Source organism: Larus michahellis, chromosome 1 (genome assembly GCF_964199755.1).
Source record: "Larus michahellis chromosome 1, bLarMic1.1, whole genome shotgun sequence".
Lineage (NCBI taxonomy): Eukaryota > Metazoa > Chordata > Aves > Charadriiformes > Laridae > Larus > Larus michahellis.
In genome coordinates, this window is record NC_133896.1 from 193922122 (window position 1) to 193946670 (window position 24549).

The 24549-nt window shown below is 46.2% G+C and overlaps 1 protein-coding gene across 1 annotated transcript in view; it reads left to right on the forward strand.

Annotated features, from left to right (window-relative positions):
* Positions 1–790: 790 nt before the first annotated feature.
* The window catches only part of LHFPL6 (LHFPL tetraspan subfamily member 6), a 145545-nt gene continuing 121786 nt past the window's right edge, over positions 791–24549 (forward strand). The window contains exons 1-2 of the mRNA XM_074566819.1: positions 791–1011; positions 3513–4072. Of these exons, the coding sequence (XP_074422920.1) occupies positions 3688–4072 (385 nt within the window). The 5' untranslated portion in view covers positions 791–1011; positions 3513–3687. The remainder of the gene's footprint in view (positions 1012–3512; positions 4073–24549) is intronic.

Genomic DNA, 24549 nt, shown 5'->3' on the forward strand with positions numbered 1-24549 from the left:
GCTTGACCTAACCCAGCCGGGATGAGCTGCTTGGTACTCTGGTCACATTTACTCTCGCTGTAGACCAGCTCCCGAACTGTTGCGATCAAAATGCTGGATCAGCAGCTCGCATTTGGACACACACGCACACACACTTCTTATCACACGCACACCATCAGGAGATTAGCCCGTATTTCCCCATGTAAGGGCTGCAGCCTCCCCCCTTTGCCTCTAACGTTCCTCTCCCGCCGTCTTTTCCCTCTTCTCCTCTCCTACCCTTTCCACCCCTCCGTCCCTGCTTCCACCGCCCCACGCACCCCGCAGGCAGCCGCGGAGCCGCGGCGGGCGCAGTGGAGCCCGGCGGCGCCTCCGCATCGCTGCCCCCCGCACCCGGACCGACTCGGCCCCGGGCGGGCTCGGGGAGCCGGGACCCACCGCTCCGGCCCCCGGGAGCCGGAACCCACCGGCCCATCCCCGGGAGGGCTCGGGGAGCCGGAACCCACCGCTCCGGCCCACGGGAACCGAGACCCACCGGCCCATCCCCGGGAGGACTCGGGGAGCCGCGACCCACCCCCGCTCCTACCCCTCGGAGCAGAGACCCCCCGGGAAGGCTCGGGGACGCGCCCCGCTTCGCCCGTCCGCGGCTCCCCCCGCCGCCGCCCGGCCCCTCGCCCCCGGCCCCGTCCGCGGCCCCGCAACTGCGCCGTCCGCGGCGGGTCCCGCCCGGGGAGGCGGTGGCGGGGGAAGGGGGAGGAGAGGCGGCGGAGTGCATTGCCTCCCGAGGAATCAAACGGGGGGAGAGAGAGGAACGTGCGGAGGAAGGGAGGGAGGGAGGAAGGGAGGGAAGGACGGGCCGGGCTAGGGAGGGTCCCGGTCCCGGTCCCGCCCGCCTCGGAGCGCCCGCGTCGCCTCCGCGCCGGGACCGCGGGGAGAGTCGCTTGGGGCGGCCGCCACCCGCCGGCCCCGCGCACCGGCTCCGCGCCCATGTGCTCCCGGCAGCCGCGGCGGGCAGCCCCCGCGCCCGGCGTGTCAGTAAGTAGTCTTTCGCCTCACCGGCACCCTGCCCGGCCCCATCCCCGCACCCCCGGGCACCTCCTCGCCCCTCCTGCTCCTCCTGGATCCCGGCCCTCCCGCACTCCCTGCGCGGCTGCATCTCCTGCCCTTCCCGGACCCCCTGCACCCCCATTCCTCTCCTGGACCCCTGACCTCCCGCGCTCCCTGTACGCTGCATCCCCTCCACGGCTCCGGATCCCCGAGCCCTCAGAACCTCCTTCCCCTCCCGGACTCCTACCCACCCTGCCCGGCCACATCCCCTGACCCCCTCGACCCTCTTCCCCTCCCGGATCCCCTTCCCCGTCCCGATACCCTGCCCGGCCGCATCCCTTGCCCGTTCCACCGGACGCTCCGGACTCCCTTCCCCTCCCGGATCCCCTGCATTCCCATCCCCTTGCCTTCCCGCATCCTTCCCCTCCCGGGCCCCCGTCCTTCCCGGATCTCCCTGCCACCCCGGACCGCTCTCCCTTCCCGGTCCCCCTGTCCTCTCGACTCTCTCTCCTTCTGTCCCACCGGGTCCCCTGCCCTCCCGGACCCTCTGCCTTTCCATCCCTTCCCCGCTCGCATCTCCCTTTATCTCACGGACTCCCTTCCCCTCCCAGCCTGCTCCTCCTGGACCCCCTGTCCTCCCAACCCCTTCCCCGCCCGCACCCCCTGCCCCTCCGGGACCCCCTGCCCCCCAGCCCGCGCCTCCCCGGTCCCCCTCGCACCTTCCCCGGTCCCCCTCGCACCCTCCCGGCCCCCCGGGCGCGGCGCCCTCTCGCCCCGCAGCCTTCCTTCCCCTCGCATCACCCCGGCGAGTGTTGGTTCCCGGCCACCGCCTTCCCTCGGGGGAGAGCCGGATCTCTTCGCCGCCCCCTCCTACCCCCTTGAGGCGGGGGAGCGGGGTTTCGGGGCCGGAGGGGCAAGTCCGCCTCCCCGGAGAGAGCCGCGGCTTGTGGGCTGGCAGCCTCCGGGGAGGCAAAGCTGCTGCCCCGCCTGAGCCGAGGGGTTTGCAGGGTCCTGCCCCTAAAAGCCTCCATGTTGTCCCCTGTTTCCAGCCTTACCTCCTCCCGCGATTCAGGGAATGATCTTCCCTAAGTGCCGTGACCCACTTTGCCTTAGACGTTTGGTGCCATGCCGAGACACAGGCAGATTCTTTTCCGGAAGATGCCTCTGGAGGGATGGAGGCACCCTATGCTCCTCTGCCAAGTTTTTATCCTCAGGAGTCTGGTGTTTTGCAGGTTGAACAGCATTTCTGCATCCAGGCTACAAGCAGATAGGTGTATACTTCTTGAGTATCAGCACAAGCCTCTTTTAACATTATAGAAGAGACTTCTTTTTCTTAGTGTTTTAAAAGTAAACAAAACTTTTGTGTGGTGCACATGCTTAATTTCACTTACCAACTCTTCCTCTATATTCGCTTCTTTGTACTGAAGTAGTATTAATTTTATTGCCTGTACCTGAATTGAATTCACTGATTGGCATCTAATCATGCTTGAAAAAAAGCCCTGTAAATAGCTATCAGAATCAATTTAGCAGCAGCTATGAGAAATGACCATAAATTTACAAATGCAGTTGGAGTAATGATGCAGTGTGGATTTAACAAGAAATACCCCTTCAACCTCTGGTGTAGGTTTCTATGATGGTCAGAAGCACTTGATTGCACTGGTACTTAGCTTGGAGGCTGGGAGTTTGTCCGATAAGGATGCAGAGGGGTTAAGCCTCCTGGTTTTGAGCTGGCAAGAGGCAAAGAAGAGAAGGAGCTGGTCTGAGTGCAAGAGACACCTGTGTTTTAATCATGTGCTGCTCAGGGTTGTGTGAGGGTGAATCCAAAAGATATGGCAATGTTTTCACCTACCAGGAGCCCTCCTGGGCCTGGGTTTCCTGGTGCTTCAGGACATCAGGAGATAAAGGGCTCCTTTTGCGCAGGGATGCCAGCAACTTAAGGGAGTGCTGGAAATAATGACACCTTGTGACACTTCTCTTGGGGGTGCGTTAATGAGGTTTACCTCTGCCACAGGGGTCTGATCTTGAAACGCCTTAGGTACTGACACCGGTTTCGCGCTGAAGCTGCGTGCCCGTGTGTAATGTGAAGTGCGTTCCCCTGGTGTCGCAGGAGGAAGGCCCATGTAGCTAAGGATAAACGAGACCTCGCCTTTTTTTCTCTATCGGTACGGGAAAGATCAAGACGTACGGTGGAGAAAAGTGAGTAGGCAAGTACACAAGGAACCCCTGAAGGTGGCTGCAGAGCGTTCCTGCATGCGCACAGCAGCCTGTGCTGGCCGGGCTGCCTCCCACCACCGTCCCCAGCAGCCAGTATCGCTGACAACGATTCTAGCGGCTGCTTGCAAGGATGGGACAGCAAAGTGAGATGTCTTAATTAAAAGTCTTGTAGGAAGGAAAAACACTCTGGCAGATAAACCTGTTTTTTTTTTTCTAGCATCAGTATTACTGAAATTCTCTTTTTCTCCTTTTTTTGTGTGTTGTTATTTAATTAGGGACCTTTGTCTTCATGATGGGAGGAAACATCCCCCTGGCTGTTAGGATCCAAGCTTCTCCCAGCGCGAGGATTTGTCAAGGCTGAGAGACTCTGGATTATCCATAAACCTCCTCTGAAATACACAGCTGCTTTTCTGTCTCCCCATCGCGAGGGGTCTTGGAGCAGATACAAAGATGGCCTCCAGTCTTACCTGTGCTGGCGTCGTCTGGGCCTTCCTCTCTTTCCTCTGCGCCGCCGCCTCCTGTGTGGGCTTCTTCATGCCCTACTGGCTCTTGGGGTCTCAGCTGGAGAAATCGGTTTCCTTCGGCACTTTCCGGAGATGTTCCTACCCGGTGCGAGACGAGACCCACCAGACGACCGTGATGGTGGAGCAGTGTGGCCGCTACGCCTCCTTCCAGGCCATCCCAAGCGCCGAGTGGAGGATCTGCACGGTGGTGACGGGCCTGGGCTGTGGGCTGCTCCTCTTGGTGGCCCTGACGGCACTCATGGGCTGCTGCGTGTCCGAGCTCATCTCCAGGACCGTGGGCAGGGTGGCAGGAGGCATCCAGTTCCTGGGGGGTAAGTGCTTGTGTGGGGAAGGGTTGGCTGAAAGTTTGCACATGTGGAGACTCCCCTGGGGCTTTGGGACGAGGAGGGGGCGAGGCAAAATTTCTGCTAGCGAGGGAGACCTCTTGGCTCCCTCGACGGTTGAGCTGGTTGTCTGGACGCCTGAATGTGGCCCAAAGACACAGCTGCCTGTGGTCACTCTCATGTGCTTAAGTCCCTGCCTGGTCGTTGTACAACCTTTGAGAGTTGCGTGGCAAGTCGACTTCTGTGGGCCAGTATCTTCGCAGTGGGCTGTAGTTTCCAGCAGAGCTCAGCCGGCATGGAGGTACCTGGAGAAGCATGGGGGCTGCAGAGCCCCATGGAGCATTGTGGTTTTGCGGAGGAAAGGCTGTGTTATGTGGGAACAACTTCTCCTCTTTCTCTTTCCTACCCCCATCACTGGCACAGCTCCCTCCACCTCTGCTCTCTGCAGCTGCATGGATCTGGCAACAAGTCTGTGGCCCAGGTTTGAAGTGGGAATGTTTATCCCTGGTGGAGGTGGCCCACCGTCTCCCAGGAGGAGCTGTCTGACCCACGCTGCCCGCTGATGGTGCCGCGGGCTTGTTGAGTCCATGGGCTAGACAGTGTGTGGGAGAATTACCTCCCCTCCTTTTTTTAGCCTGTAATTGTGTGGCGTATTTGTAACTGTGGAGTATTTGAAGGGTATGAGACAATAAACAGGATCCTCAAGCGTGTTTTTTATAGGACAGTTTTCCCAGTAAATCATCACTCTCTTGTCATCAGTGACATGCGGCTCAGCGGCACTCACTTTCGCCTGGTGCAAGCGCTCGCCCCCGTAAGGGGACGTGTTCCCCTCAGCTTTCGGTGCCGGAGCTGCACAGGCGCCAGCGTTTTGGGTGTCCTGTGGTGTCCTGTCCCTGCCAGACACCCTGACTTGTGCCCCGCAGGAGCAGGCTGCAGCGGGACCCCCACCTCTCTCCCCTCCAAATAGAACCTTGCCCTGCGAGGGCCGTCCGGATACATCCCGACTCTGCATCCCTGAGGAAGCACAAGACAAAACTTCTGCTACTGTCCATCTCAGGATGGACAACTGAGGCAAGGAGAGGGCCCTGTGCCAAGCCTCCAGGCAGGCAATGCCGTCGTAGCTCCCTCCCGGCCGTGGGTAGCCCTGCCTCCAACTTTTTGAGTAGTTTCTGCACTTTAGAGCAAGACGACCCCTGTCGCTTCACCCTTTCCTCAGCTTTGTGACCCACAGGCATTCCTGTGTTTAATCTGGCTGACAATTTGAAAGTGCAGCAGCTGCTGGAGAGTTAACTCTGCTGGGAACTGCGGCTTCTTGAAGCCTGCTCCACTATACAATTCCAGCCAGGCAGCCAGGGGGTGGAGGGGATTTTTGTTTCGGTGACACTCTGCAAGCCCGCCCGGTCTGGCTATTTTCACTTAGAGCCATCACAGGCTTGTGCTTTAGCCACCCCACTCTTTTCCGACGGCTGGCTCAGCTCGTCTGGTTTTAATTTGCATTTGGCCCCTTTCTTGCGGCCGTGCTCCCCTGCCTGCCGGCGGAGCGGGGCCGGCTGCGCCTGTGTCTGCTTACAGCCACCCCAGCAAATGGGACAGCCCCAGCGGTGGGCAGCCGGCCAGGGGACATGGGAGAAACCCTGCTCCTCCGTGACGCTGGTGTGGGCTGAAGGTGTGCACCCTTCTCCGAGGTGGGGATGGTGGCTCCTGTGCAAGGAGATCCCTTCAGGCCACACCATGGCCACCCCTGGAGCTTGTCCCAGCTGACCAGGCAGCATCCCATCCCGCCTGGAAGGGTGTGAGGTGCTTGTACTTGGTAGGTGACAATTCAAAGAAATGTGAACTTGTGATATGAAACGAAAATTGCCAACAACTTTGCTTACAGTTCAGAAATTAGTTACACAGCATGTCTAATTTTCCCCTCTACTGGCTTTTATGGTTGTGTCTCATTTCACTCAGCACTGCTGGAAGTGTGTAAGAAATGAACAAAGTGAGAACCTGTCATTTCTTAACTTGCTTAAAGCCCAACTGTGGGGACAGGAAGGAGAGGCCACGTGGTGAAAGCCAATAATTTGGATGAACTGAAGGGACATATTAGGGTAAAGATCAGATCCTTACATCCTTTATAAGATCCTTAGCTGCTATGAATCAGTACAGCTTCATTGTTTAAATGACATGACTACATTTATTCAGATGCCTAACTTAGGCACTATAGTTATTAGGTTATTTTATGTCAAGATAGCCGTGAGCTATCTTGACATAAAACATTTTTGTCTTGACTTTATTTACTCACCGGCTCTTTGTTCCCTGTATTGGAGTTGTAGGTTTAGTTATATACCACGATGTGTGCTTTGAATATGGCTCAGCGGCAGTTACAGTGATTGCCATTTTAGTTGGCTTCCACTTGTAGATCTAACCAAATAAAACCCTCACAAGTATTTTTTTTTTTGATGGGGGAAAAGAACCCTCCCGATCTTTATATGAAAAAAAAAAAGCCTGGGGAAATAAGCAGCCCACTTAGTGATGCTATTAATTCATCCTCCCTGTTAGAGTGATGACATGCCTAGGTGGTTTCGCTTTCTGTTTCTTTTCATCTGAGTCACCTGCACCAACACCGGCACCCGGCTGTGGCTCCTGCTCCGGTGGCGGAGGATGAGTGTTGAAATAAACCGTATTTCTCTCAAAGTTAGAAACCAGACCAAAGACATGCTCAGCGTAGCTAGTTCATGGTTTTAGTGGTGTTCCATTAGTCTAAGATCCAAGTAATTTTCTGAACATGATTTAAAAACAGAGGCTCGATGAAGAAGAACTTAAGCCAATTGACAACGGAATATTGTGGGAGGCCCAAGAGTGGGTGAGATGTACAAGCCCCTGAAGCTGTAGTGAGCCAAAGCACTAAGGTTGCTAAAACTAACTCACTCCAACACTGGAAGTATTTTTACTGCTGTGAAGAGGTGGCAGAGAGGTTTGCTTACCAGAAGAGGTAAGCAAACAGCCTGATCCTCTTCTTCTATCAGTGCGAAGGAGGAGTAACTCCAAGTAGGTCAGTGAAATAACACCTGTATAAAAGTAGTGCAGCTTGCGCTAGCTAAACGGTGCCAAGGTTTTACAGCTGGGATTTCCCCAAGTTTTATGTGGCAACTCATGGGAGTGAATTATTCATGAGTGCTTATACCATAAATCTGCTCTTCTCATAAAAATTGAATGACAGAACCTGCGAGAAACTGCAGATCCACACAGAGTCAGAAGGGCTCCTTAGATATCGATTGATCTTACGTACTTAGTCTATATTTGCTGTTTCAGATGAACCTGGCTACAGAGCATACATGTATTTTAAGATGACTCTGTGACGATACAGTCTTGAGTTTCTGTTCCTAGTAGGAAGATTGCGTCGTAGACTTTTCCTCCCATTTGCAATTATGGGAACCACTTCCTTTCCCATGCATGGCAGCTCCGTAGCCATTTCAGCAATTGCTTACATGAAAAACAGTGCTATTTTTAGCTTTTTCTAAGGCAACTTGGAGGTGGGTGACAAGAAGTAGCCAACACCCCAAGGCCAGACATTTCTGTCTGCAGTCCATGGCCGGCAGGCTGCTGCTGCGGTGTCTGGGAACAAGCTTCATGGACATTTCTGTTGGATTGCTTCGAAGAACTGACAACTGAGGTGAAAGTTATGCTGTCTGTAACCTCTTGAGGGCACAGTTATGTAGATAGATACAGTCTTCACTGATAACAGTAAGTGCAGTGTTTCCAGCTGGTTTCTTTTGAATGTCTGGAAGATGGAGGCCTATATCATGTAGCTAGAACAGATTGCAAGGGTGTATCTTTCTTTGGCTGTAACTTTTGAGGGCATGACAGCAGGAAGTAAAGTTTAACAAATCCATGGCAAATTGGAGTCTGTAATTATTGATCTTCTTTTCATTGGTGCTGTGGCAAGTCGATTCCACTTAAATGGGGAGACTAGAAAATTGCAGGTAGGTAGCTCAGATATGACATACTAATTTGGTGAATACTTTCAGTCTCTGAATGCAGAGCAATGATTTTAAGAACATAATGAACTTAAAGGTTAGCCAGTTTTATGAGAGGCAGTGGATCAAATGACACAAGTATTGTAAGGGTGGTCAATTTAAAGAGTGTTATGCTGGCAAGGTGAAGCTTTTCATTAAAACGGTCAGCGTGTAGGAGTTAGAGATGAAATCTGCACTAACTCAGAACTCCCTTTGGATGCGTAGGATGGCTAAGCCGCGATCAGAGGGGTATGAATCCAAAGGAACAGAGCATGAAACAACTCGCTCACTTAGACACCTCTCTGAACCCAATTCTGAACCCTGATTTGGGGTGGCATGTGAGAGCTCTGTGCTCTCCATGTTTACAGGGTAGCCATGTGGCTTGTACTGTCATCTTTAGTCCTGATCTCTCATTGATTGTACTCAATAAATGCACAAGTTTTGCTCCTCCCTTCAGTAAAGGAGCAAAATTTTCAGCAGCACCTTGTCTTTCTCTCTTTGTTTCTCTATCTTGTTTCCCTTGTGTCTCATGGGAATGCTAAACCTCCTGAAACTATGGTCCTTGAATTGCCAGTTAGAAAATCTGTAGAGCTCTTGAACTGGGCAGGAGTGATGAAAGAAGCATTTGATTATTTGAGAAAAAGGGGACACAGATCCTAACAATTCTGATTTTGTCCTTCTGAATGTGTCCTTCTGGAAAAAGCTCTCATCAGCACACAAAATTGCTGCAAAATCCTTTGCTACATGTCCCATGCCAATAGTGGCCATAATAGTTTCCAACAGCCCTAGGCTGCTCATGGCAAGTGTTTGCTGGATGTGGAGGGCAGAAGAATGAGGCGTGCTCCATCAAGATGAGGAGAACATTGAGTTTGGAGTGACGGCTCTGTTGTCCATGAAGAAATCTTAAAGAAAGCCTTTGAGATTTTGTGTTGGAGATCCAAAAGGGAGACAGATCCAAAGGAAATATGCAAGTTGTTAGCGTATTAATGGCTGAATCAGACTTTTTCAGGTGAGACGATCGAGGTCTAAAGTGTAGGTGGCAGAGATGGGAAGAGCTCTAAAGTCATAGCACCGTGTGACCATGTATAGAAGCTGTCCTTCAAAGAAAATGCTTGAGGAAACACTTAAAGAAGTAAGAGGAGCTTTTGGAAGAGATGCAGTCATCGAACCAAGAAACATGGCTGGCAGTCAAAGGCAATACGTGGATCGAGGAGAATGAAGGCAGTCTCGGTTCTGAGACTGGCTAAGCAGAAGTCATTAGGGGCTTTGGTGAGGGTAGTTCCAGTTGACTATAGGGACTAGAAACTCCTGGGAAAGGTTTGTGCGGAGCTGGAGGAAAAGAACTGCAGGCGGTGACCACTAACACTTATTTTGTCTGACAGCTGAAGTGAGACTGTCTGCTTTCTGCCTGGAAGACTAAGCTCAGGATCAGTTTCTGCCTGTAGGGACAAAATGTAACTGAGAAGAGCCTTGCTGGGGACACGGAAGATCTGAGATGGTCAAGAGACTTCCAGGAAGGAAACTCTTTGCAGTTCTCCCAAGCCTATCTCATCCATTTCCCCCATCTCTACATATTCTTCACAACTCCTCCTGAAATTTGTACCTGAAAAAAACCCCAGGCATAAAAATACGCAAAAATGGCCTTTTAGTTCTTTCATCCTCTTTAGCCTAAAAGTATTTTTCGAAAGGCTAACTTTTGGAGAGAGACTGAGGAGGGGCGTCTGCTTCTGTGCAACCCCAAGCCCTCTTCTTCTCCTGAAAGTTAGCTGCTCAGGGCTGTTTTGCCACATCTTCTTCTCTCTTCCCTCTCTTCAGATGCAAAGCTTCAGTGACTTTGCTGTGCTCATGTAGACATGTGACAGGACAATCCTCATCGTAGACAAAGACAAGCTGCAGGCTAAGTAGTAATCCAGGGTATAAAGACACTGCAAGAAGGGCATATGAAAGGAACAGATGCCTCACCAGGAGGTAACAGAAGAGCAAACAAGGAACACGGTGCAGTTAAATGTTGCTAGTGAGTGATTGCATGTCATGTCATAGGCTCGTAGATTCAGCAGTAATAAGGTCAGCAGAGAACACTGCTGCTATTTAGTCTGAGGTCTGCTGTAGCACGGGTTATAGGACAGCCTTCATATAATTTCGGTTTGAACAAGAGTACATCTCTGAGAAAAAAACCTTCTAGTCTGAATTTAATTAACTTCGAGAAAAGCAAGATTTTCCTGAACTGTTCCAGTGGTGAATTACCCTAAGATCATTAATGCAAATATTGAAAATGTAGCACCAAGAATGTATCATTGCAAAATTACATTTTCTTGAGTATCATTATTTTTTTCTGTGTTGTTTTTAAGATCCAACAATTAGGTTGCTTTTAATCTATTTAAGCTGTGCTTTGTTGTGGTTTCTGTACTGGAACAACCTGTATAGAAGCTGCTTCATAGCTGCTATGTTTCACACTGGTTATCTCTCCAGTTTTCTATAGGCATCCACCAAAAGATTAAGTAGAGTGTATAGTTTTGCAGCTTCATCCCTTTTCGGCTTGATTTTGACTTGCTAAACTGCATCCTGTGACTGCTAGTGCCTACCTTCAGTATCTGCTTCCCAGCACTACAAGGTACCTTCATGTGTTGTGGTACAGCACGGAGTCGAATTCTCGGATTTATGTTTGGAGTCCAGATGAGTAAGGCAGGGAAGTGTTATTGTTTGGGAAGACGTTCAGAACAAGGGAATTTAGACAGTGATGTTATCTTCAACAGGTTTCGTAGCATATGTTTTATTGAAGATTAGCCAGCTCTCTCTCTGTTGTATTCAGACAGCAGTTAAAATATAAAACAAATTCAGGACTGAAGCCGAGCCAATGCAATATATATCCTCTGTCGCTCTCAGTTTACAAATGACATTACTTAGATTCCTACTGTCTTAATCAGATGTAGCCTGTACTGTTCGAATCTTTCCTCTATGCATGGGCCACCACCTCTGACTGAAGGGGAATCAAAGATAGCAGGTACTTATCTGAATACACAAAAAAAAAAGGTGCAGACTTAGATGCTGTATATTCTTAAGAGCGGATCCTGTTTCCCATGGTTGCCTTCACCTTGCTCGCAGAAGTTCCCATTGCAGCCCTGCTAACGGCGGCTGCCCCAACAGATCGAACAGCACAGCTTTTTGTGCCGTGGTTCCCTAAGGAGTCCCGCTGAAGGAGACCTGACTTAGCAAAGATTTGCCATTTAATGTAACCACCAACCATTTTAACGAAGCTGGGTAGCGAGGAAGAATCAGTAATAAATGTTACTGGTCATAAAGTGTAGAATCGGTAGCTCTGAGGAGGCCACCCCTGCCAGCAAGGTCATGCAGAGCAAGCTGGGAGGTGTAGTGCTGTTGGAATAGTGAAGATGCAACTTGAAGAAGACAAATGATGCGGAGAGAGCCTTCATATTTATCTGTCTTTGTTTTTTTCCCTTCTGTCCCTAACCACTTCAGGTATCTTGACTCTTTTGGTGTTTCAAAATCTTACTAAAAAAGCAGTAGGGCACATAAGAGCTGCAAATTTTTGTGTGTCCTTTGAAGTCAGTGGCACTTTGTACAAATTATATCAATATTTCTATCCTAGAGGTAAGATTGTATGATTGTGACGTTAGCCTAAAATGGGTGTGGTTCCAAGGCTGAGTTTCTTCTTGAAGAGCTACCCCAGTGAGTTAGCTTGTTTATGCTAAATTGTGCTTCGAAACACGCATTCAGTTTTGTGGTTTTTTTTTTTTTTCAATTATATTTACTTCTAATATAAATTTTGGCTAAATAAAGGGTGAAAAAAAAGCCATGCAGAGTTTCAGCCTGGAGCAAATTCTGCAAGTTAGATTTTAGGTGCTTTGGAAGCATATTTAAAATGGAAATGCTGATGTATCAGAAAAAAATAAAAAAATGCTGCTAAAATATTGGGAAGAATCTTTTTACTTTTCTTTGTTTTCCTATTGATGTTGAATATAAAAGTGATGTTTTGAATATTGCCGCAGCTGTGTTGGGTTTAAGCAGAATTTTGCATTAAGAACAGAATTTTTGATCTAAACAAGTCCCGGAGTGCTGTTTTATTTGTCTGTAGAATGAAGTTCAGACTTCTTGCCTTTTTCCCCCCCTCTTTTATTAGAAAGGAACAATGATGCTCAGCACTTCTGTGATGCTTTTCATTTCAAAAGGCTTTGCTTGCATAACCTAATGAAACTTCAGAAAACGTAAGGCAGGGGAGCAAATAATCTATTTTGTTGGTGTAGAGTCAAAGTAAATTCAGAGTTACTTGACTTCAGATCCTCTGCATTTGTGTTGATTACAGCAGAATGTGGGTTGGAGTTAGCAATTTTGTTTCTGCATTGAAAGATCTGGCTTGAGATATTTGAATATCACTGGGAACTTCATTTAAGCATCAAAATATTTCAATATTTTCCAGTGCGGATGAGGTCATATGCCCTACAGACATTGTTCCCAATGGTGTATTTTCCAGGATTTTGTCCAGTCTGGTGTTAAATGTCTATGTAATGTGTTTGTTGTTTTTTTTTTTTCTCATTTCTCTTTCGAAACTCAGCTTACTAGGCATTCCACTCGGAATTTTTTCAGAGTATTCAACCTGCATTTTCCTTTCCTTGCTCACATCCTTTTACTTCTCCAATATATGTTTTTACCTTCTGAGCTCTTTAACTTTGGCTTATAAAGTACAGTAAGACAGATTTTAACCTCCTTCATCATTTCAATGAAGTCAGGCACAGAACTTGAGGGCAACCAATGTATTGTTTCCATGCAGTGAGCAGCGAGGAAGGAGCATGGTGTAATTAAGAAACACGGGATGTATTGTACAAAGAAAACTCCACTCACAGCCTCATGCCTTGCAGTGGCCGTCGTGTTGGCTGGCTCTCTGCGCAAGGATTTCCTTTGGCTCTGTGGAATACCTTCGTTGACTTCAGTGATGTTAAGGTTTTTATGATGCCCAAGTGCAAGGTCCTAAGTGGCACTCAGACCATGTGGAGATGGCCTTAAGTTAAGACCAAGAAGGACATCCTCTCCTTCATCTTAGGATGACTCTGTCACCACAAGACATCACAGCTCAGAGAGGCAATATTGCATTTGACAGATCCCTTCTAGTAGCTGTCCTATATCTTCTCAGGCATGAAAATTTGCCATGGTCAATGCACCCTGACAATGCTGGTGATAAGGCTGATTCACTAGGCTTGATTAGATCTCATTTACATTGTTTGTTCCACTGTCAGTCCCCTGATGTCACAGGTAGATCTGAGAACAGAAGCAGAGTTTTTTTCCCTCCAGACTGGTTTTTCCTTAGAGCCTGACCTCCTGAAATCAACAGCAATATTCCTCCATGGGACCCAGGGGAGGGCAGGACCTGGAGCTCAGCTCTGTTGCTAATCATTGAGGCTAGTGGGATTTGGAGGAGGTTGCTGCCATGTAGCACAGCAGAGGCCTTCATGGGGTGCCACATCCTACCTGATTCCCCAGGTACAGAATATTAATTGCAGCAGGACTAATGCCGTAGAACAAAACTTTTACTTGAGAGGGTTGCTGTACCATGAGCTGAGTCCACCTGTTCCTGCATAAGCCTGATAAACCCCAGTCTTTCATGAGCACTGACTATTTTTAATTGATTTTCAAGTAAAATTCTTTACTGGGCTGACAGACTTTTAAGTAAGCTTGGCAATATTTTGTGGGAATATAAAGAAAACGTTAATGAGAGAAAGCCTAAACAATTACCTATTCCAAATCATTGTTATTTTTATCTTGTAACATGATCCAAAAAACTCCAGAGAGAATGAAGCAAAAAATGCAGACTTCTGATAAACACCGTATCATTTCTGTAGTAATGTAAAGATTTGACCCTTTCCTTTGCAATCTGACACTTCAGTTGTCTTGCATTGTCTCCCAATAAAGGTGCCTTTGTAATATAAAGTGGTATTGTTGACTTGAGAAGAATGGTTTTCTAATAAATGCGAAAGGATATGGAGTTTGTCCCTTGCATTGAGGAGAAAGGATTTGAGATAAAGCCGTGAATGATCAATCTGGAATAACAAAAGCTGCCTCTGAAATACAGCGCCCTGTGAAAGGATATGAAACCCGCTAACGTAGTGGAGTCTCAGAAATAGCCTCACGGCTTCTGAGGAGCGTGCTGCCTGACTTCTTCACAAGTTCAGGCTTTTGTCTGAGTGTGCAGCTAACTGAAAGCCTATTTATGAATACTTTTTTTTTTTTTTTTTTTTGTAATCAGAATGAACTTGATATTCAGAGCATCGCAAGCGATTTAGGTCAGTCACAATACAGCTGAATGCCAGTTACTGGGAAGGGTTACCAGGACATAGTAAAAAGTGCTTAGTTTTGGGAATCTATAGAAACTGGGGCAGCGTGATGTTGAGGGACCTTTGTGAGTGTATCTGTGAGAGGAAATTTCTGTGTACTTTGTTTCAGATTTTGTTCTGACTCAGACCAGGTGCTGCTGCGTGACTACAGGCTTTAAGTGTCATTTGGGGATTAGTAGATCTGCCTGAGAAGTTTATACAAACATCCTCAATTGTACGGTGTTGCTTCTGTTATGGTCGTTGTTGTTATAGTGTAGGAAATTCTAGAAATCCATCCTGCAAATCGGTGGGGGAAGAGAGACAGAGGCGGTTGCTTCTCCAAAGGTGTCCTAACTGAAACAAAGTCAGCCTGGGAAATTGGGAGTGCTTTGAGTTTACTCCATTTTTAAAATTATAAGTACTGACGCTAACTAATTTCTTGTGTGCTTTGTCGAAGAGTAGGTGAAAGGAGAGCTCTAAATGTTGGCTTAGTGACAGAGGACAAATGTATTACTTTCATGGGTAGAGCTTCCTCTTCAGATAACCTGCATCCCTCCAAAAGCTCGTTTGCTTCAACTGCATCCTCAGAAAGGTGTGAGGAGAGGTGGGAGCAGTCAGAGGCCAGGGTTATCCTGGGCAAAGCCAGCCAAGGAGAGCAGGGTGCTGCATGGGGAAGGAAGCAGGCGGAGGGGGACGGGAGGGTGCTGCGAGGGGAGAGGAGCTTCACCCCTTTGTAAAACTTCCTTTGCCACCCTTGCAGACATATCTATCCTCTGCTGCTGCTGACTCGCAGAGGGTCTTTCAGATGTTGCATGGGTTACAGGTTACAAAACTTAAGACTTCTGTGCTGTAGGGTAGTTTAGCTTTCAAGGAATTCTGTTGGTTTTCAAAGCCCTTTTTCTGCTACAGCAGTAAAAACATGACGAATGGCACTAAATACTGGGATAAAGCTCTTTACAGCCAAGACAAGCCCCCAAACCATTACAGGCGCATTCTGCAAAATCAAGAGGTTGTTATGAAAGTCTGGACATTTTTACGAGGCGTCCTTTTACAAGAAACCCAATGGCTGTTTTTGGAGAGCTTTGTTCAGTACTGGAAATCTCTCTAACCTGGAAAGTATTCCAGGGTCACCGTCCGACCAGAGAGAGCAGAATCCGGCTGTTTGGGCCAGGCTGCAAGTTCAAGCAGGTTGTGATGATGAAACCCATCAGCGAGGCAAAGATGCGGACCCCGATCCTCTTTGTGTGTCCCGGAGCCAAGGCAAATACCGATGTGCCCTTTCCATCTGTCCCCCAAACTACTGATTACTCCCCAAGCCACTGAAATAATGAATGAAGCTGAAGCTATTTCCAGCAAAAAAGATGGGCTGCATGGCTTTATTGTCCCTTGTGCTACCAGAGTTTGAGGGGCTGCTCCTCTAAATGAATGTAAGCACAGTTCTGTCTGCGACTTCAGGCTCTTCTTAACACTGTTTCAAAATAACCCTGTTGTAATAATTAAGGAGTAAAATGATTTCTTAACAGGCTACAGTGGAGCGATGCTTTGGAAACTGGTCTACTTGCACTGAGCTATCTGTTGAGCAGAGTCCGTTGCTTCCTTCTCCTACGTTAGCATTATCTTCTATTTCCTATTCTCCTCCATTGACGTCAATTCATCCCCCAGGCTGTGGAAGGGGACACCATGGCTGAAGACAGTTTATGCTGAGCCATTCACAACTCTGTTTAGCTTGTCCCTCTTTTCCATAACAATTTGCAATAAAAACTGTGTCAGGCAAGAGCTCGGTGACCTGCGAGGGCTGGGACAAGCCTTACGCTGGAGATGGCAAATTCCATTTCAGGCCACTAAGCCGGAGATCCGATGCTAAGAACACAGGAAGCTGGGAGGATAGATACTGTAACTTTTCATCTCATGCATAAGAATTGCAGGCTGTTTTGATCTTGTGATAGAGAAAAGTCATTCTGCTTATCTCATCTAACATAGTGGCTAGTCTGATTACAAGCTTCCCTGCTTGGCACCTTTTTAAATTCAATTTGGCTGCCTGTGCCCTTGGCACACAGTGGGTTTCATTAAATTTCACAGCAGTTAGTTTTCATTCCCTCTGTGACACCTTTTTATCAACATTTGACTCTGGTGTAATTTCAAGCAATTGTGCTTTTTTTTGCATAGCGCTTGTACCATAATAATTTGGCAGAGGAGGTGGGGGAAGACGACTCAGACACCGCTACAAATCTGTGTAGAAAACTAATATATGGGAAGCCAGGTCAGCTTGCAAGTGTTTTCCGTGTGTGTGTGGAGCAAACGTGGTTGTTTTCCTTTTAGTATCCGATACCTGGCGTCTCTCGTTCACATCACTGCTACACCCTCCCCAGCGCAGAGCAGCATTTTCTCAAGTCTGTGTCCAAGGCAGATGCTGGGCAGATCTGTGCAAATATAAGTCATTTCGTGTAAGTGGTTTTGAGGCGCATTCGAAAAGGCCTTTATTTGCAGAGTGCCAGCCATTCTGCAGTGCCGGCCCTTTTTCAGCCTGCCAAACTGAACATCCAAAAATAATGTGTTATGGTTTCTCAGTAAAATTTTAAAAAGTACCTAATTAAAAATTAATTCAAAGTGAAGCTTAAAAGTTCTTAAAAGTGGGCTCTGCATTCAGGGGTAAACTCAGAGACTGACAGACCTGTGCCTCACTGCAAGCCAAGGGCAGCAAGGCTTGGGAGACCATAAATCACCTTCAGAACGAGATTTCTGATTGATGAAAACTTTTCCTTATGCCCTTTAGAAGGTATTAGTTCAAGTCCTCTCAGTTTAAGTAATGGAGCGTCTTGCTTTCCTCTACCCTAGGGTCTCCATATTCCCTCTGTAGACAAAATATTTCCAAATGCACAGAGTCCTGAGCCTCCTTAAACAACAGGTTTTCCTAAAACACCTCAGGAAAGCTGGAGGTTATGGGCAGCTCCCTTCGCAGGAAGGACCTTTTTGCTCTGTGGTTCCTGGTGGGAGAAGACCCGCTGAAGATTTTCCTCAAAAAGCCCCTCTTCCTTGGAGGTTTCTCATGGGAAGGGACAGGTCAGCCCTATGCCTACGCATACGTAACATCTTTTTGGTGGATAGGCTGACTGTAGTTTACATCTCAGGTGGTGGCTTGGGCTTACTGGGAAAGAGGAGGCTCAGTTGTGCCAAGAAAGCAAGGGTGTCTTGCTAGCGGTATCTCCAAAAGTCCCCCATGTCTCCAGAGGGCAGTGGCTGCCACGAGCTCCGTGTGCTCCAGGTGCGACTTCTGAAGAGTGAACTGGGTACGGAGCCAGTGCAAGTTGGCACGGTGCCACTGAAATCAGCCCTGGCTCGGATCTGGGTGGAAAAGATGGCCTCACCCTTTCTTTTGGGAATGGAAAACATCTTTCCAGAGCACAGTTTCAGTGCATGGAACCCTGGCTACAGGCTGAAACCTTGCTTGCTTTTTCCAGGTTGTCTGAGTACATTGGTTTATGGATGAAGGCATAACTAATAGTTTCTGTCAGCTTTTTTTCCTACTAATCTGAATGTAAGAACACAGATTATTCTTTGTCTTAATATGAGGGCATGAAGTTTGGGATCTTTACTTGGTGTTTCCAGCACAAAATGCTCCAGTGTAAGTAGCAGACCTAATATAGCAGACTGTCCAACAATCAAATTGCTCTGGGGCAAGTTTCTTCCTCTTTCACATAATTAATGATTAGTTTATATCCTGAAGTCTGGAGATTCCTATAAATTTTATACCCAGTGTAATGGTAGAGGCTTAAACCACAACAATCGTGTTACGATTATAATCTAATTATGCTGATATTCGATACGCAGGATTATTTCAGACATCAATATTTACAGAAATGTTTTACCAATGTGGCCAGTGGCAGCTCTGAAAGAGTAAATAATCAAAAGATTATTTGAGAATGCAAGTAAGTGCAAATCCTAGAAGAGTTATATCTTCATATTTTGTATCTTAGAAGACTTTAATACAAGACTACGTCCTTTTGTTTCAAGATGATATATTATCAGTGCTGACGAACACCTGACGTGGCGGGCCTTCAGCTAGAAAGAAACAAGACCGCTAATGCCATGTGGATCCTGACAGCCGTCTCTGAGTATTTACGGGCCTTGATATATACGCAATCTATGGATATTTCAAAACTGATTAACATTTCTGAACCTGAGTTAAAGTTTATACTTGGCATTTCAATTGTGTCAAGGCAAAATTAATCAGAGCTCAAAAGACATGCAGTCTTACTGACATGCTGGTGACAGTGAAAATATAAACCACTGAGAAACAGCCTATTGAAAGGCAGAATCTAACCTGGATTTTGGAAGAGGATCTGCAAAACTGGCTTACTGCCACGGACAAGCTCTGAAGTTGTGTGCAGTGGTGTAGCTGGCATTTACCGACTAAGGAACCAGCTTAAATGACTCAGGACTCTGAATATGTCCTGTATTAAGTCACTTGGAAATCTTCTTACTTGTGAAACATTAGCATATTAAATATGCAAACCAATCTCTTGAAACAGTTCAGATAGGCAGCATTTTTAAATGTACCCAGTCAAGGTGTTTTTCAGTCAATGAAGCTCAGTAAGCAAACGCTTTCATTTCAGTGGCCCTCATGTGAACAGTCAAAATTTATACTTGGTTGTGATTTTAGGCTGTATGGCTGGCTGTCTTTGTAGTAAAAATAAGAAAGCAGAATGTATATGTCTTGGAGAGTGTTTTTTTTTGTTTGCTTGTTTATCTTTGTTTTAAATAGGTCAGCAATAGTCTTTACACATTTCAAAAGACTCTTAATTTGGCCTCAATGAAGGCTGTTAGGATCCAGTTTGAAAAGCATCAGATAAAATACTATGGCTTTTAAGAAATCATGCTTTTTATTTGTTCTGTAAAATGAAACCCTAAATGAGGGAGAAGCAGTAGTTTTGTTTTAATGACGCCTGGTATCTGCAGAAAGATATGATGGACTGTGTGTCTGTAGATGGGTTTCCCAATGGAAGGGCAGTGTAGTCCTTCTGGGTGCGGTGAAGCCGGCCAGCATTTTTAGGTGGAGAAGGAGCAGAAGCTAATTTTTAAATCAGTTTTGAAACTGCAAATCTTTTGCCCTATTTTCTGTCTGGAAGAGACCACCCAGTAAATAATGGCAAAAGTAAATAAAGAGGATCTGCACAGAATCACTGCTACTCCAAACACTGAAGCCACAGTAGCCAGAGAAGACCTAGGAGGTGAAGAAGTTTGGGGTGGAAGAAGGGTCGGACTGTGTTAGTTTCTTTCCCCTAACTTTTTATATTTTTCTGCTTACTTATTGTGAAAATTGTCTTAATTTAGACTTTGGCAAGAGTATAACATCCCCCACTACTTCCATTTATCTCTGAATTCAGTACATGGTGACCTATGTGCTGATCCATTGACACGGCGACCTGGATTTGATCTTACGTCTGGAAACCATTCATGTCTCTCATGAAATCTCTTTGATTCCTTTTCACATTTTTCCCCCTTCCTCCCAGGATGCTCTTTGAAGTACTTTATGCCATATCCAGCAAGCATTCCTTAGTCATCATGGTAGTGGTTGTTCCCATTTAAATCCAGACTGATCAAATTCTCTTCAGAATATCAGAGATTTTCCTTAACCTCTAAGGATACAAGGACAATGGAGAACCTTCTGTCTTGCAAACAGATGATGAGAGGTGCTCCTTCCAGATCGGGAATACAAGTTCACTGTGAAAATGGAGTGGGACTGCTGTAAACCAGAGGGAGAGGTGGCGTGGTTTTCAGTGGTCTTGAACACTACACAAATGGAAAGCAAATGTTGACACATGCCCACAGTCTCAACAGGTTTAAATATGAATTCACAAGTTACAATCTTCTTTTTCATTGCAGTCTGTTTCCAAATACTCACAAGTAAAACTGGGAAAGCAGGTGCATCTTTAACAAAGCTAATCAGTCTTTGAGATGGATAATGAGGGCAAAACAGGATGGCAAAAAAAGGAAGATTTGAGGGAGCTTAAAACTGCATAAATTTTTTTCTTTTTTCACTTTCACTATTTGAGTACACAATTTGTTGTAATCTCTCGCAAAGTTGATTGACAGAATTCAATATCCTAAGCTATAAAAGTATCTTTCCGTAAATTTTTTATCTTCACAGTGTCTCTTAGCACAGATGCAAGGAATATTACTTCCATTTTTCAGAAAGCAGGCTAGAAACTTATTGAAGGTTGCATATAAAACTTATATTTAAAGAAATATTGAATACAGGCTTTCCAAGAGGTTCGTGAGCAGTCGCTGAACCAGCTGCTGTATAGAAACACTACCAAAATGTGCAGGTGTAATAATGGGCCTCTTCCTTACACTAAGTTATGACTACAGGATTATCAGCTTAGTATTTTTGCGGTAGACAGAAATTTATACTGTGAGCAGCCTGAGTTGATGGGCGACTATGCAAACAGTGCTGGTCACAAGCTCACACATACTGTTTCTCAAGGCAGTTTACCCCGTTGATCTCCTTGCTGCCATAATTAAATGGCTTTTTTTAGTCTGTTGTGCAGAAGGCATGTCCTAACTGAAAGACACAGCTAATTTTCTTTTCTTTGTGAAGCTTTTCTTGTAATAATACATGCTATCCCATGGTTCAAAAGAGGTCATACTTTCTTTTATGTGCAAAGATTATACACACTTGTTTAGATGACTGGTTTTCAACCTTTCCTGACTGGCTGACTCCCCAGACTGCTGAAAGGCACGGCTAAGCTTGCTGTGCTTAGGTACCTTCTGTGCACCCCTCGCAAAGGTCCATGAAACCTCCTACGGTCTCGGGTCACAGGCTGAAACCCACTGAAAGACCATTGTAAAAATGTAAAATTTTCCTTTGATAGATTTATAGGTTAGAGCTGCTGTGTTGTGTTTGGTGAATTTTGTTAAGGGCATTCTGTTCTCCCCGCCTACAAAGAGCAATAATCCTGTATGCTTCTGGCCAGAAAAGCAAGCAAACAAACAAACAGACAAACAAGCAAAGAATAGCTCTGTCACAGAGCTCAGGAAGGGGATTTTAGATCAAAGATTTCATGGAGCCATTATGTGGTCATCTTTTGCATATGTAAAATACGTAATTCCTGCATTTATAATCTGTTGTGCAAATGTGTATGTAGAAGATTAATGAAATGTGGATTATATATTCTTTCAAAAGAGTTATGAGGGTGTTTCGCCACACTTTCTAACTGGATCTTTCACACGAGCAATTAATAGCTCTGCAGATTACATGGCACTGAACAAACAGTACTTTGCAGCAGGCTACACAACATCATATTGACAAGGAAGGAAACATTTAAGACCAGTGGTGAACTGAAATGCTTTTTAGGTTGGCAGTGCACTATCTTCAAGCCCTATGTGTTCCTAACTACTCTTGAGATGTACCTGCGTTAGGGGAAAATGGGTACAAAACATTGTTAAAAAAGCTCCCCACGCAGACACTGTCTTCCTGCATTTTAACCTTCAAGCCGCCGGAATCTGTTTTTCTTTCTCTGATTTCTTCTGAAATCTTCTGATTTCAGATTCTTCTGATTTCAGAAGGGATGCTCAGCTGGATGCCTCAGCCGAGGGTGAACAATCTCATTGAAATACACCTCCCTATCTCCCTACCATTGCAGACAAGCAAATTTGCTCCCTCACAGCATTTTGGAGGGCAGCAGGAAAGCGCAGGTGCCAACAGCCAGGCTGACAGCCTCTGCACCACCCAAGAGTTTCTTGTGTGAGTAACATGGCAGCACGATTGATTGTCATGGCCTAGTGTTTGCACCTTGGGCACCTGGTGTGGAACAGCAGAGCTTGGATGGAAGCTGGAAGTCAATGGAAATTTTACCATTTGTAGGTGTGGGACCTCCATACACTGTGCGTCATGGTGATGCGAGGTCTATGTCTGATACCCAAAGAAGAATTGAAGAGGCGTTGATACACCTCAGTGCAAAAACTGCGGGAGATCCTGTATAGCTCAGCAGGCAAGATCTAGCACAGCTAAAGTGACCCTCTGGTGTCTTCCGGTGATGGGGTCTGTGAGGCGTTGTGCCTCTGAAGAACTAGGGCAGCTCCTTCATGTACTGTGAAATAAGAAAAAGTGCCAAACAATGGAGTTTTGTGATAATGTGATTGCATGATTAATTGGCGCATGCAGTTAGCAGAGGACACAGAGGGAATTTGCATTTGCATGTGGGAAGAGTGAGTCAGAATGACTTTGTACCTGTTGCCTATTATGCGGGTGTCATGTATATTTGATATTTTTAGTTTAATACTTCACTTTATTGTTTTCTTGATTATTTTAATTTTCTGAACTACTGCAGTGTGAAAACATATCACAGAAGATGCTGATACTTTTTATTTATGTAAGATGCTCAAATTATACTTTTGAAGTTACTTACACAGCAATTTATTTATCTTGCAATCATAATTATTCAGTGCCTCCTCCATCTGCTTTTATTCAATTATGACTGTATAGACAGCAGCCACAAAGATAAGTCTCTTTAGGTTGATCGGTTGCACAAAGTGCCTTCCGTGCACGGTAATGAGTTTGCTTGACACCTGGCAATTAAATGGAATAGACTTTTTTGTCGCTATTCACCACAGTTGGCGTGATGTCAGGCATCCAGTGATGCAGCTTGGTTCTCACATGCGAGGCAGACTCTCCCTAGCAGTATGAAAAGGACAGGTGAAATAAATTATAGAGTTGCCAGGTGCTTTAAACAATCCCGTTCAGCTTCATGACCCAGTCTTGTCAAGTTTCGGAGATTTGATGCATTTTTGTGTGAATGTCTTCTTCAGCCTTTTCAACTGTTGCCAAAGAGAACCTCCTACTGAAGTTGCTGCTGTTTAAAATTCAAGAGCGCTTTCAACTTCCTCTCTAAGGCAGGGGTTTCTACAGAATAAAGGTATTCTTTATCACGCTACTGTATTTAATACATCCCTTTTGATGCCGTAAACAGTGGTGGAGTGGCTGGAGTCTGTGTACGGCTGTCAGCTTAAATTGTACTCTTACACACCTGTTTACTGCTGGGACAATGCCAGTGATTCCTGTGGGATTTCTCCAGGTTCATGCCTCATGTAACTGAAATCCAGATACGCACCTGCCTGCTTTCTGAGGGGCACAGGCACAACCCCAATTCCCTTTACAAGGAAAGGAATTCGATCCATGTGGGTGTTTTTTTCCTCAGACTTATGTGTATCCTAACTCTTCGCGAACATGACTGGGATCTATAGTTACTGAGCTCAAAGGAAATAAAATATTAAATTAAGAGTTTATTGACAGTTTTGTCACTGAAAATATTTGTACTGTGTGTCCTCAAAGGTAACAGTTTGCCTTTCTTTTTTTTTTTTTATTATTATACCTTTTTCTGTGAGCGATGTACTTTAAATCAGTGCTATGACTTTGAGCCATTAGCCATTTCCAAAAGTGTGCTTAGTTTGTCATTTATACAAGTAAACATTGCCATTAATTTAACAGCAGGATAAAATCTGTTCATTTTGATCAAAACATTGGAAAAACTCCTTGAACTTACCTTAAAACAATGATGAACCAGCCTTATTTCTCAGTGGTTTCTAACATGGCTTGAATCTGCTCTGCCTTAATCCTCACCATACCACTTAGTTACCCACTGGGAACTAAAAAAGGCAACTCCCAGAGGGAAAGACAGGAAAAATTGCTGTCAAAACTTGCTCTTTTAATAATTATTAAGAAGTTATAAATATATTTTTTTGAACTTTAAAGCTCCTTTCTTCTTGGTCACATTCTTCTGGTGCTTTTATTAACAAACCGATGCTGCCTTACTCACCCCAGTAATAACAGTATTTCAGGCCAGATTGACCATACCCTCAGCATACACACTGCACACTGCCCAAGGAGCTTCTGCAAGCTGCTTGGTGAGGGGATGCACTCCTTTCCTTTGGCAGTTTTTTTGCAGGTTGTCAGGTTTTTTTGCTGCTCTCGTGGGTTGCTTCTGAGGGAGCTCTATGCCGTCTCTTGCATTTTCCTGGACCCACATGGCTTCGTCTGGCTCCTCTATGACTCTTGGAGTTACCCTGTTACTAAATGTTTACTGAGAAACCCACTTCTTTGACTGAGGAGTTGGGGTGAGGAGACCATTGGGTTAGCATGGGG